Below are 16,022 nucleotides of genomic sequence, written 5' to 3' on the forward strand. Positions count from 1 at the left end.
GGCAGTGAAATCCACCAAAACTGTGTGGTGCAGCACAGTTTACGGCTGCAAGTGTCTCTTTGTGTTAATGCATGTGAGTACGGGAGGCTTAAAGCCCCAGTGTCATCGGTTAGCCTTTTTTCTTTTTTTCTTTTTAATGCAGCACAGCGATCCTGAACCGACCGACTGAGAGCAAGTGCAGATTAGGAAGCAGTTTTTGAGAATGAATGATCAGTCTGCAAATGTAAGTGCAAGTGTCGGTAGATTAAATATTTGAGGGTGGTAGTTGCAGTCTATTAATTGTGTTGTATTCCTATTGTAACATAAGGCCATGGACAATAGATGAAAACTAGTCATATTTACACAAATGTGGATTGAAGTAAATTAGATTGGAAGGAATCTGGGTTTTTTGCTGAGCTACAACTGCAGAAATACTTTTGGCACGAGACTCAGATAAGGATTGCAATCTTAAAAGCATGAAGTGCAGTCTTATTAATATGTACTCATGTTTTTCCTTTTCCTTTTCCTTCAGGTCACTGAGAGATTTAGAGAGATTTAAAGTAACCAACACGAGTTACAGGAGGAATATTGACTATCGAGAGCAACAGATACAATAAAGAAAAGTCTCATTTACTTTATCGCTGCCAAACTTAGCAGCTATGGTGTGATCACTACATGTCACTCTTGTGTTCTGTGTGTTTGTGTCGCTCTGCTTTAACATCACTTCTGTGCCGATGACACAGATGTTGATGAACTGGCTGATATTTAGGCCAAGCATCTTAAGAGGAACTAGCTCATCGTCTGCTGGGACACGAGCGACTTTTCACGGTGCCTGATCCACTGTGAGCGTGATGCAAAGCTGAGGTTATGGAGAGAGGCGTTACATACAACACATTATACTGCTGAGGGAGATCCAGAACGCACCTGATAATAAGTCTTGATTTGCTGGACGAGAAAGATCAGGTTGTGGATCCTCTGACTCGGATCCCTGCTCATGTTGTTTGCAGCCTGAGGAGAAGCTGAGGGATTTCTGAACACGGGAAACAACATAAAAGGATTTTTACTTGTAATTACTTGTAATTTCAACACATCACAGATAGTTGTCACTGACATGGGACGAGAGAAAATGTGGCTACAAGTCCTGGCTTTGAGATCGCCATGAAAACATGCATGAGGTCTCTATTCATTCCTAACTTTAGCCTGCGTGACGTCATTCCTTTTTGAGACACCGAGCAGGACTGTTTTCTAGCCAAACGGCGCGGCATTAGACTTTCCGACCCAGTGAATTGTTTCTTCAGCTGGATTCCTGGGCTGTTGGCTGGAGCCTAAAGTAATCTGTCACTGTAGTCTGGAGCTGAACTGTCACACAATTACGTTGATGGGTAAATAAAGGACTCCATATCAATATGAATACATTTTAAAGCTGTAATTTACTAGACTTGTACATGTTCTGTAAAGTACAGGCTTCTGTTTCAGCTTTGTTGTTTTAATGACCATACCTTTTTTATTTTTCAGTCTTCTTTTATTAAGCTACAGTCAGAATATAGAAGAAATATGGACATTAAACTAAGTATGAGTTACAATAATACGGCTCTGGTGTGATATAGGGGCCAATGGTAACTTCACACCGTTTTTTAACAGTAACTTTAACATACAAATGCACTGTTTAATTAAAAAATTAGTTGTCTAACTATGACATTTTTGACAAATTTTGGACGTAATACTAAACTATGGCATTTTTGTCAAATTTTTGACGACACTATACTATGACTTTTTTGAATGATTTTGGACAACATACTATACTATGACTTTTTGAGTGATTTTGGACAACATACTATACTATGACTTTTTTGAGTGATTTTAGACGACATACTATACTATGACTTTTTGTCAAATTTTGGACAACATACAATACTATGACTTTTTTGAGTGATTTTAGACGACATACTATACTATGACTTTTTGTCAAATTTTGGACAACATACTATACTATGACTTTTTTTGTCAAATTTTGGACGACATACAATACTATGACTTTTTTGAGTGATTTCGGACGACATACTATACTATGACTTTTTGTCAAATTTTGGACGACATACTATACTATGACTTTTTGTCAAATTTTGGACGACATACTATACTATGACTTTTTGTCAAATTTTGGACAACATACAATACTATGACTTTTTTGAATGATTTTAGATGACATGCTATACTATGACTTTTTTTGTCAAATTTTGGACGACATACTATACTATGACTTTTTTGAGTGATTTTAGATGACATACAATACTATGACTTTTTTGAGTGATTTCTGACGACATACTATACTATGACTTTTTTGAGTGATTTTGGACGACTTACTATACTATGACTTTTTTGTCAAATTTTGGACAACATACTATACTATGACTTTTTTGAGTCATTTTGGACGACATACTATACTATGACTTTTCTTGTCAAATTTTGGACGACATACAATACTATGACTTTTTTGAGTGATTATGGACGACATACTATACTATGACTTTTTTGTCAAATTTTGGACGACATACTATACTATGACTTTTTTGAGTGATTTTGGATGACATGCTATACTATGACTTTTTTTGTCAAATTTTGGACGACATACAATACTATGACTTTTTGTCAAATTTTGGACGACATATTATACTATGACTTTTTTGAATGATTTTGGACGACATACTATACTATGACTTTTTTGAGTGATTTTAGATGACATGCTATACTATGACTTTTTTTGTCAAATTTTGGACGATATACAATACTATGACTTTTTTGAGTGATTTTGGACGACATACTATACTATGACTTTTTTGAGTCATTTTGGACGACATACTATACTATGACTTTTTTGAGTGATTTTGGACGACATACTATACTATGACTTTTTTGAGTGATTTTAGATTACATGCCATACTATGACTTTTTTTGTCAAATTTTGGACGACATACAATACTATGACTTTTTTGAGTGATTATGGACGACATACTATACTATGACTTTTTTGTCAAATTTTGGACGACATACTATACTATGACTTTTTTGAGTGATTTTAGATGACATGCTATACTATGACTTTTTTTGTCAAATTTTGGACGACATACAATACTATGACTTTTTGTCAAATTTTGGACAACATACTATACTATGACTTTTTTGAGTGATTTTGGACGACATATGATACTATGACTTTTTTGTCAAATTTTGGGCAACATACTATACTATGACTTTTTTGTCAAATTTTGGACAACATACTATACTTTGACTTTTTTGAGTCATTTTGGACGACATACTATACTATGACTTTTTTAAATGATTTTGGACGACATACTATACTATGACTTTTTTGAGTGATTTTAGATGACATGCTATACTATGACTTTTTTGAGTGATTTTGGACGACATGCTATACTATGACTTTTTTGTCAAATTTTGGACGACATCGTATGATTTCTTTGGTCAAATTTTGGACGACATAGCAAACTAATACAGAGCTGGTCTAGAAGGGGCTCGAACCCACAATCCCTGGCATAGGAGGTACACGTCTTATTCACTTAGCCACTGGGGCTGGGTGTTGATTCGACACATGAGATCGTTGTTGGATTGACGACATACTATACTATGACTTTTTTGAGTCATTTTGGACGACATACTATACTATGACTTTTTTGTCAAATTTTGGACGACATACTATACTATGACTTTTTTGTCAAATTTTGGACGACATACTATCCTATGACTTTTTTGTCAAATTTTGGACGACATACAATACTATGACTTTTTTGAGTGATTTCTGACGACATACTATACTATGACTTTTTTGAGTGATTTTGGACGACTTACTATACTATGACTTTTTTGTCAAATTTTGGACAACATACTATACTATGACTTTTTTGAGTCATTTTGGACGACATACTATACTATGACTTTTTTGAATGATTTTGGACGACATACTATACTATGACTTTTTTGAGTGATTTTAGATGACATGCTATACTATGACTTTTTTTGTCAAATTTTGGACGACATACAATACTATGACTTTTTTGAGTGATTTTGGACGACATACTATACTATGACTTTTTTGTCAAATTTTGGACAACATACTATACTATGACTTTTTTGAGTCATTTTGGACGACATACTATACTATGACTTTTTTGAATGACATACTATACTATGACTTTTTTGAGAGATTTTGGACGATATACTATATTATGACTTTTCCGAGTCACTTTGGACAACATACTATACTATATGACCATACTATGACTTTTTTGTCAAATTTTGTACGACATCGTATGATTTCTTTGGTCAAATTTTGGACGACATAGCAAACTAATACAGAGCTGGTCTAGAAGGAGCTCGAACCCACAATCCCTGGCATAGGAGGTACTCGTCTTATTCACTTAGCCACTGGGGCTGGGTGTTCACTTCACTGGCTTCCTGTAGCTGCTCGCATCCGCTTCAAGACTCTAGTGCTTGCGTTCCATGCTACAAACGGATCCGGTCCAGCCTACATCCAGGACATGATCAAAACCTACACCCCAGCCCGCCCACTTCGCTCTGCATTGGCAAACCGGCTCGCTGCCCCCTCACTGACAGGATCGCAGAGGCATTTACAGAACTCCAGACTGTTCACTGTCCTCGCTCCCAAATGGTGGAACGAGCTCCCCATCGACATCCGGACAGCGGAAAGCCTCCACATCTTCCGCCGCCGACTAAAAACACATTTCTTCCGACTCTACCTCGACTAAGACGATAACGACGACGACAAAAAAAAAAAAAAAAAAAAAAAAAAAAAAAAAATGTATCGCACTTATGACTAGCACTTCATAGTTTGATTTACTTGAAGCTCTTACTTACTTCTAGCACTTATTTGTACCCAAATGTTTAAATGCACTTATTGTAAGTCGCTTTGGATAAAAGCGTCTGCTAAATGACATGTAATGTAATGTGTTGATTCGACACATGAGATCCTTGTTGCATTGACGACATACTCTACTATGACTTTTTTGAGTGATTTTGGATGACATACTATACTATAACTTTCTTGAGTGATTTTGGACGACAGACTATACTATAACTTTCTTGAGTGATTTTGGACGACATACAATACTATGACTGTTTTGAGTGATTTTGGACGACCTATATATACAATGACTTTTTTGTCAAATTTTGGACTACATACTATACTATGACTTTTTGAGTGATTTTGGATGACATACTATACTATGACTTTTTTTGAATGATTTTGGACGACATACTATACTATGACTGTTTTGAGTGATTTTGGATGACATACTTTACTATGAGTTTTTTTTTCAAATTTTGGACGACATACTATACTATGACTTTTTTGTCAAATTTTGGACGACATACTATACTATGACTTTTTTGTCAAATTTTGGACGACATACTATACTATGACTTTTTTGTCAAATTTTGGACGACATACTATCCTATGACTTTTTTGTCAATTTTGGACGACATACAATACTATGACTTTTTTGAGTGATTTTGGACGACATACTATACTATGACTTTTTTGAGTGATTTTAGACGACATACTATACTATGACTTTTTGTCAAATTTTGGACAACATACTATACTATGACTTTTTTGAGTCATTTTGGACGACATACTATACTATGACTTTTTTGTCAAATTTTGGACGACATACTATACTATGACTTTTTTGAGTGATTTTAGACGATATACTATATTATGACTTTTCCGAGTCACTTTGGACAACATACTATACTATGACTTTTTTGTCAAATTTTGGACGAAATCGTATGATTTCTTTGGTCAAATTTTGGACGACATAGCAAACTAATACAGAGCTGGTCTAGAAGGGGCTCGAACCCACAATCCCTGGCATTGGAGGTACACGTCTTATTCACTTAGCCACTGGGGCTTAGTGTTGATTATACACATGAGATCCTTGTTGCATTGATGACATACTTTACTATGACTGTTTTGAGTGATTTTGGACGACCTAAATATACAATGACTTTTTTGTCAAATTTTGGACTACATACTATACTATGACTTTTTTGAGTGATTTTGGATGACATACTATACTATGACTTTTTTGAATGATTTTGGACTACATACTATACTATGACTGTTTTGAGTGATTTTGGACGACATACTTTACTATGACTTTTTTGTCAAATTTTGGACGACATACTATACTATGACTTTTTTGTCAAATTTTGGACGACATACTATACTATGACTTTTATGTCAAATTTTGGACGACAAAATATCCTATGACTTTTTTTGTCAAATTTTGGACGACATACTATCCTATGACTTTTTTGTCAAATTTTGGACGACATACTATACAATGACTTTTTTGTCAAATTTTGGACGACATACTATACTATGACTTTTTTGTCAAATTTTGGACGACAAAATATCCTATGACTTTTTTTGTCAAATTTTGGACGACATACTATCCTATGACTTTTTTGAGTCATTTTGGACGACATACTATACTATGACTTTTTGAATGATTTTGGAGGACATACTATACTATGACTTTTTTTGTCAAATTTTGGACATCATACTATACTATGACTTTTTTTGTCAAATTTTGGACAACATACTATACTATGACTTTTTTGTCAAATTTTGGACAACATACTATACTATGACTTTTTTGAGTCATTTTGGACGACATACTATACTATGACTTTTTTGTCAAATTTTGGACGATATACTATACTATGACTTTTTTGAGTGATTTTAGATGACATGCTATACTATGACTTTTTTTGTCAAATTTTGGACGACATACAATACTATGACTTTTTTGAGTGATTTTCGACGATATACTATATTATGACTTTTCCGAGTCACTTTGGACAACATACTATGACTTTTTTGTCAAATTTTGGACGACATCGTATGATTTCTTTGGTCAAATTTTGGACGACATAGCAAACTAATACAGAGCTGGTCTAGAAGGGGGTCGAACCCACAATCCCTGGCATAGGAGGTACACGTCTTATTCACTTAGCCACTGGGGCTGGGTGTTGATGCGACACATGAGATCCTTGTTGCATTGACGACATACTATACCATGACTTTTTTGAGTGATTTTGGATGACATACTATACTATGAGTTTTTTTTCAAATTTTGGACGACATACTATACTATGACTTTTTTGTCAAATTTTGGACGACATACTACACTATGACTTTTTTGAGTGATTTTGGACGACATAATATACTATGACTTTTCTGAGTGATTTCTGACGACATACTATACTATGACTTTTTTGAGGGATTTTGGACGACTTACTATACGATGACTTTTTTGTCAAATTTTGGACGACATACTATACTATGACTTTTTTGAGTGATCTTGGACGACATACTATACTATGACTTTTTTGTCAAATTTTGGACAACATACTATACTATGACTTTTTTGAGTCATTTTGGACGACATACTATACTATGACTTTTTTGAATGATTTTGGACGACATACTATACTATGACTTTTTTTGTCAAATTTTGGACGACATACAATACTATGACTTTTTGTCAAATTTTGGATGACATACTATACTATGACTTTTTTGTCAAATTTTGGACAACGTACTATACTATGACTTTTTTGAATGATTTTAGATGACATGCTATACTATGACTTTTTTTGTCAAATTTTGGACGACATACTATACTATGACTTTTTGGAGTGATTTTGGATGACATGCTATACTATGACTTTCTTGAGTGATTTTGGACGACATACTATACTATGACTTTTTTGTCAAATTTTGGACGACATACTATATACTATGACTTTTTTGTCAAATTTTGGACAACATACTATACTATGACTTTTTTGTCAAATTTTGGACGACATACTATACTATGACCTTTTTGAGTGATTTTGGATGACATACTTTACTATGAGTTTTTTTTCAAATTTGGACGACATACTATACTATGACTATTTCATCAAATTTTGGACGACATACTATACTATAATTTTTTTGTCAAATTTTGGACGACATACTATACTATGACTTTTTTGTCAAATTTTGGACAACATACTATACTATGACTTTTTGTCAAATTTTGGATGACATACTATACTATGACTTTTTTGTCAAATTCTGGACAACATACTATACTATGACTTTTTTGTCAAATTTTGGACAACATACTATACTATGACTTTTTGTCAAATTTTGGATGATATATTATATTATGACTTTTCCGAGTCACTTTGGACAACATACTATACTATGACTTTTTTGAGTGATTTTGGACAACATACTATACTATGACTTTTTTGAGTGATTTTAGATGACATGCTATACTATGACTTTTTTGTCAAATTTTGGACAACATACTATACTATGACTTTTTGTCAAATTTTGGATGACATACTTTACTATGAGTTTTTTTTCAAATTTTGGACGACATACTATACTATGACTTTTTTGTCAAATTTTGGACGAAATACTATACTATGACTTTTTTGTGAAATTTTGGGCGACATACTATACTATGACTTTTTTGAGTAATTTTAGATGACATACTATACTATGACTTTTTTTGTCAAATTTTGGACGACATATAATACTATGACTTTTTTGAGTGATTTTGGACGACATAATATACTATGATTTTTTTGAGTGATTTTGGACGACATAATATACTATGATTTTTTTGAGTGATTTCTGACGACTTACTATAGTATGACTTTTTTGTCAAATTTTGGACGACATACAATACTATGACTTTTTTGAGTGATTTTGGACGACATACTATACTATGACTTTTTTGTCAAATTTTGGACGACATACTATACTATAACTTTTTTGTCAAATTTTGGACAACATACTATACTATGACTTTTTTGAGTCATTTTGGACGACATACTATACTATGACTTTTTTGAGTGATTTTAGATGACATGCTATACTATGACTTTTTTTGTCAAATTTTGGACGACATACAATACTATGACTTTTTTGTCAAATTTTGGACGACATACTATACTATGACCTTTTTGAGTGATTTTGGACGACATACTATACTATGACTTTTTGAGTCATTTTGGACGATATACTTTATTATGACTTTTCCGAGTCACTTTGGACAACATACTATACTATGACTTTTTTGAGTGATTTTGGACGACATACTATACCATGACTTTTTTGTCAAATTTTGGACAACATACTATACTATGATTTTTTGAGTGATTTTGGATGATATATTATATTATGACTTTTCCGAGTCACTTTGGACAACATACTATACTATAACTTTCTTGAGTGATTTTGGACTACATACAATACTATGACTTTTTTGAGTGATTTTGGACGACATACTATACTATGATTTTTTTGTCAAATTTTGGACGACATACTATACTATGACTTTTTTGAGTGATTTTGGATGACATACTATACTATGACTTTTTTGTCAAATTTTGGACAACATACTATACTATGACTTTTTTGTCAAATTTTGGACATCATACTATACTATGACTTTTTGTCAAATTTTGGATGATATATTATATTATGACTTTTCCGAGTCACTTTGGACAACATACTATACTATGACTTTTTTGTCAAATTTTGGACGACATACAATACTATGACTTTTTTGAGTGATTTTGGACGACATACTATACTATGACTTTTTTGTCAAATTTTGGACGACATACTATACTATAACTTTTTTGTCAAATTTTGGACAACATACTATACTATGACTTTTTTGAGTCATTTTGGACGACATACTATACTATGACTTTTTTGAGTGATTTTAGATGACATGCTATACTATGACTTTTTTTGTCAAATTTTGGACGACATACAATACTATGACTTTTTTGTCAAATTTTGGACGACATACTATACTATGACCTTTTTGAGTGATTTTGGACGACATACTATACTATGACTTTTTGAGTCATTTTGGACGATATACTTTATTATGACTTTTCCGAGTCACTTTGGACAACATACTATACTATGACTTTTTTGAGTGATTTTGGACGACATACTATACCATGACTTTTTTGTCAAATTTTGGACAACATACTATACTATGATTTTTTGAGTGATTTTGGATGATATATTATATTATGACTTTTCCGAGTCACTTTGGACAACATACTATACTATAACTTTCTTGAGTGATTTTGGACTACATACAATACTATGACTTTTTTGAGTGATTTTGGACGACATACTATACTATGATTTTTTTGTCAAATTTTGGACGACATACTATACTATGACTTTTTTGAGTGATTTTGGATGACATACTATACTATGACTTTTTTGTCAAATTTTGGACAACATACTATACTATGACTTTTTTGTCAAATTTTGGACATCATACTATACTATGACTTTTTGTCAAATTTTGGATGATATATTATATTATGACTTTTCCGAGTCACTTTGGACAACATACTATACTATGACTTTTTTGAGTGATTTTGGACGACATACTATACTATGACTTTTTTGAGTGATTTTAGATGACATGCTATACTATGACTTTTTTGTCAAATTTTGGACAACATACTATACTATGACTTTTTGTCAAATTTTGGATGACATACTTTACTATGAGTTTTTTTTCAAATTTTGGACGACATACTATACTATGACTTTTTTGTCAAATTTTGGACGAAATACTATACTATGACTTTTTTGTGAAATTTTGGGCGACATACTATACTATGACTTTTTTGAGTAATTTTAGATGACATACTATACTATGACTTTTTTTGTCAAATTTTGGACGACATATAATACTATGACTTTTTTGAGTGATTTTGGACGACATAATATACTATGATTTTTTTGAGTGATTTTGGACGACATAATATACTATGATTTTTTTGAGTGATTTCTGACGACTTACTATACTATGACTTTTTTGTCAAATTTTGGACGACATACAATACTATGACTTTTTTGAGTGATTTTGGACGACATACTATACTATGACTTTTTTGTCAAATTTTGGACGACATACTATACTATAACTTTTTTGTCAAATTTTGGACAACATACTATACTATGACTTTTTTGAGTCATTTTGGACGACATACTATACTATGACTTTTTTGAGTGATTTTAGATGACATGCTATACTATGACTTTTTTTGTCAAATGTTGGACGACATACAATACTATGACTTTTTTGTCAAATTTTGGACGACATACTATACTATGACCTTTTTGAGTGATTTTGGACGACATACTATACTATGACTTTTTTGAGTTATTTTGGACGACATACTATACTATGACTTTTTTGAGTGATTTTGGACGACATACTAAACTATGACATTTTTGTCAAACTTTGGATGACATACTAAACTATATTTCAGTGACTTTTTGGATGAATGATGTGATAAAGGAATATGAACTTTAGCTCGTGTTGTTGTCTCGATACTAGAATTTCAAACTCGATACCGATACCTAGACAATACTCCGTACTCTGGGCCATTTTTGATACCACTGGGGGAAAACCAAATAATGAACAGGCATATTTTATTCTACAAAACAAATAATAACATTAATAACAACACCATTTTTAGATTGTATTACATAATGCAAAACAGTTAACTACAGTTACTGTTTCTTTTCTTTGCTGCTTGTGACTTGCCACCATGTTCATATTGTTAACGTTGCTGGCTAACTTTTCTCTGCTTCACTTTTACATTTTGATTTGAAATAACTTTTGTGTTTATTATTGGAAGTGTATCCATGTTATTTGCAAGCCAGGGTTTTGAGTCAGATAGTAGCAGTATGTTAATTTGAATCGAGATTCCACAACCCTATCAGCCTTGTTGCTCAGTAAAGCAGACACTATAAACCACCTGAGATGCTACCTTGCTGCTCTGTGCATCAAATATTATTTTGCCTGTCTGTTTGTCCTGCTTTTGAGCCCCCCCCATCTGTGTCCCACTGCCTCTCAACAGCAGCGGCAAAGCCCTAATCCCAAAGGGTCTCCCAATCCATGAGATTATCCCACTTCTTCCCCTCCCCTCGTCGCAGCATTGTTTTGCATATAGAGCTGGCTATTGTGACCAAGGAGGGTGGCAAGTGTACTGGGTCACCAAGTTTATTCATTTATAAACTATTCATTTAAATACCATAAGTGTAATTGCCCCCCTTTAGTTGAAGGATACAATCTGAAGCTCTAAAGTTATCAAGATATATCTCTGATAAAACTGCAAAGTGACAGATGACCACATGTCAGTTTTTGTCAAGGGTAAGGGTGGGTAGTCGCCCCTTAAGAACATAAGGGCAACCAATTCATAATCTCTTAAGTAGCATCTTGACAGTCTTTATGATGGCCCCCAGAGTCGCCAATCCTCAGATCAGACTGTGCTTCTACAAGTTTCATGCAAATTCTGACATTCATTTGAAGGAAACCTTAACCTGTAAGTCATGAGGAAGTGGCGTTCAAAAAAAAAAAGGTCTCCACAGACAACAAAGATGTTATTTACTGCCACAGACGTGACAAAGACGGTACTGTTGCCGTCTGGGTCAGAATGCGAGCAGACGTGATACTGTATCAGAAGCTGCCACGGCCACAGACAGAACAAGGAGGGGTTTGGCAAGAGATTTTAACATTTAATAGCTATAGTCTGGATGTGTATTACAGATATTTGTAATTCTATTCTCACTCAGGAGAAATCTCCGCACCTTTATTCTTCATTCTTCCTGGGACGAATGATGAATATCCATAATTCCAGTCTGACAGAGCTACAGTTTGATTCTGACGACTCACAATCCCAGATATTTTGTACTTCAGTCATGCATAAACACAATTTAGTTGCAGTGAGGAGTGATACAAATGAGTTATCTATGATGACAACCATCTACAGTGATTTGTCCGGGATATCTGAAGTAATACATATCCAGACTATTAAATGTTAAAGGGCCAGTGTGTGAAATTTAAGTAAAATGACTTACATTTGGCAGAAATTGAAAACTAATTGTTGTTTTTCAATAACCCAGAATGAGCTGAATCAGCTCTATGGAGGCGCTATTTTGGAACAGTCCCTAAGCGACAAACCTAACATCTTTTTGGTTTATCAAAGTTTTGATGCTAACTGAAGGCTACAAAGTTTCTGCAACACTATTGTAAGGTGAGGTAATATTACGCAACATGCAATTTCACCACTAAATGTTGCATAATTTTACACACTGTACCTTTAAACCTAGAGGTCAATCCAACATGGGTTTTTTTCTGAAGCTGATACACATCTTTGCAAATCAGGGAAGCCAACTGCTGAAACAATTACTCGATTAATCGGTTGCTAAATTACTGGTCAACTATTTTGATAATCGATTCATCGGTTTGAAGAAGCTTTTCCATGATTAAAACAAGTTTTCTGATTGTTTTCGCTTCTTAAATGTGAATATTTATATGTATGTTTCTTTGCTCCAGATAATAAATATATCGTTAAAAGTGAATCTTTAGGTTTGTTGACAAAACAAGACATTTGAGAACATCGTTATTTCCAGGTTTGACAAACACTGAGCAAAATTTTCTAACATTTTATGACATTTTATGAACCAAACAATTACTCGATTAATCATGAAAACAATCAACAGGTTAATCCATTATGAAAATAATCGTTAGTTGCAGCTCTAGATATATGATACATGATATGATATGATTTTCCCCCTTCCATATGATAAAACTTAACAGTGTAATAATGATAAATAAAATAAACTGTATTTAGTCCATTTTTTTCCTTAATTAATTGAAACAGGTAATCAAAAAAACTTCACTCAGTCAAATACACAATGTAATGACGAAACAATATACTATATACAATAAAAAAACATGTGTAAACTTAAATGAATGAGTAATTATTGTTCAATTTATTAAATAGATTGCAATAATCGGCCTGAATTTTCTGGTTATAAAACTACATGCCAAAGAGAGGATACAATAAGTGACCTTTCATACAAACTTTCATTTGTCCCTCACTGTTAATGACAGATGTTGTGTACAAACGACAGCAGCATCAAAACACTGGCTACTAATCTGAATATCCATCTGTTCATAGCAGAGACTGGACACATGTGACACATACAGTGAGCTGTAGCTAAAATGTTACCACATACGACCACTTACATTTGTGTCATGATGTCATTCAGAAAGACTCCATCCAGTAATTCAGCAAAGTCCAAATGCATGCCCTCATCATTTGGCACAAAGGTCCTCACCTGTAGTAAATGCAACAGACACAACACAGTGATGAGAGAGAGATCAATGTCACACACAGTGTTCAACAGGAAATCAGGAATCTGTATCAATGACTTCTTACCCAAGTGACCAGAGGGCTCAGCATGAACTGACCCAGACTGGACAGAAACACTCCGCTCTCCATCTTTGTCGCGCTGAATCTCAACAGAACATCCACAGAGATCAACACACAGAGGAACTACATGTTCAGATGAAGAAGAAGAAGAAGAAGAAGAAGAGGGCCGGTGTTGCAGAAGCGCATCACTTCAAATCGTCCCACATCCAGCTCGTCTAAAACTATACAGCTGAGAATTGACTGCGGTCACTGCGGCGTTTTACACGCGCACACACACGCGCACACACAGGCTATTTTTGTAAGTGAATCCACGGATGGTGTTCACAGCGAAGTGTCGGCGCTTACACGCAAAATTTCACAGTTCGTCCCGCAAAGCGACACAAGCACACTCATCCTCTGCTGGTCCTGGTCCTCTGCTGCAAAGGCATCTGCCGCCAGTGCCCCCACCTCCCCCCACACACACCCTCCCCCCCTCCCAACATCTCTGCTCGTCATAGAGTTGGCACGAGCTGGCGAGAACAAGTTAGTTATCTATTTTTGTTACATGTATGTTTATGATAAATGTGAAATATGAGTAAAGATGTAAATAAAAAAAGAAGCTCAATCGTGAAGGCAAATGTTTAATTATTCGACACTGCAGCAGAGCCAAGTGAAACTATCGTAGCTCGTAATCTGTTACCATGACGACGGTCCCACCATCCCTCCCCATCATCATCAGCATCATCAACATCATTAGGAGCATCATTAGGAGCAGCAATAAAACCACACACACAAACATAACACAACTTTTAGTGAAGTTCTCAACGTGTTCCTCATCCTTCACCCCTCACCCATGGTGGCTCCTCCCTCTCGTGTGACTGAAACCATATTATGGGATCTGCATCATTTGCCCACTAAGTGGCCATCCGACTGTTCAACGCCTCCCACTGTCAGTGTGTCATGTCACAAACTTGAAACACAGTGCAATAAACACACTATTTTATTTACTATGCATATCCTGTATATTATTATATTTATTTTAATTTTATAATACTATTACTATTAAAATTAGCCTTTTTACACATTTGTTCTGCCAGAAGCACCTGTGATATAAAGAATTTCCCCCCAGGGATTAATAAATTAATTCCGATTCTGATTCTGTCTTCTTTCCCACGCAAAGCCTGGACAGGGTACAAGGTGGGCGTGAACTTAAAGTGTACAAACAGGGTGGAGCATCGTGATAGAACCAAACCTCTTGAGACTAGATTTTGTTCATATTTCAAAAAAAGAGACTAAATGCCCTGAGGTTCTTCCCTCTGAGTTCTAAAGCTGTAGCCTCACACTCATGAGGCTGAAGTTGGTGCTGCAGGTAATATACATGGTTCTGCAGCGCCTCCCTGTGGTAGAGCCTGGAACAAAAACCTTCATGATGTAATATAAAGCTCCAAATCAAATTGAGGGCTACACTCTAACGATGAATTTATGTGATACAGTTTTGCATCTTACCTCATGACTTCAGTGTGAGGACCAGAGCAAAGGAAGTTCAGTTAAAGGCTCATTAGCTTTAATCATGATAAATAAGAGGTTTTCTCAGTCATTTAGGTCATATAGTCATCTTAAGTAGTTCGCTGCAGGTGACTGGAGTTGCTGGAGTTGAGTTTGAAGACGTTTCAACTCTCTGATAAATG

The 16,022-nt window shown here is 34.4% G+C and overlaps 1 protein-coding gene across 4 annotated transcripts in view; it reads right to left on the reverse strand.

Annotated features, from left to right (window-relative positions):
* Positions 1-14,755, reverse strand: part of LOC131466710 (girdin-like) — a 29,784-nt gene extending 15,029 nt beyond the window's left edge. For all 4 annotated transcript variants that reach the window (XM_058640140.1, XM_058640142.1, XM_058640141.1 and 1 more), the window contains exons 1-3: positions 14,362-14,755; positions 14,169-14,260; positions 904-1,009 (exon numbers count right to left, since the gene is read on the reverse strand). In XM_058640140.1, coding sequence (XP_058496123.1) covers positions 904-1,009; positions 14,169-14,260; positions 14,362-14,424 — 261 coding nt within the window. In that variant the 5' untranslated portion in view covers positions 14,425-14,755. The remainder of the gene's footprint in view (positions 1-903; positions 1,010-14,168; positions 14,261-14,361) is intronic.
* Positions 14,756-16,022: the final 1,267 nt, after the last annotated feature.

This window comes from Solea solea, chromosome 10 (assembly GCF_958295425.1).
Source record: "Solea solea chromosome 10, fSolSol10.1, whole genome shotgun sequence".
In the NCBI taxonomy this organism is placed as follows: domain Eukaryota; kingdom Metazoa; phylum Chordata; class Actinopteri; order Pleuronectiformes; family Soleidae; genus Solea; species Solea solea.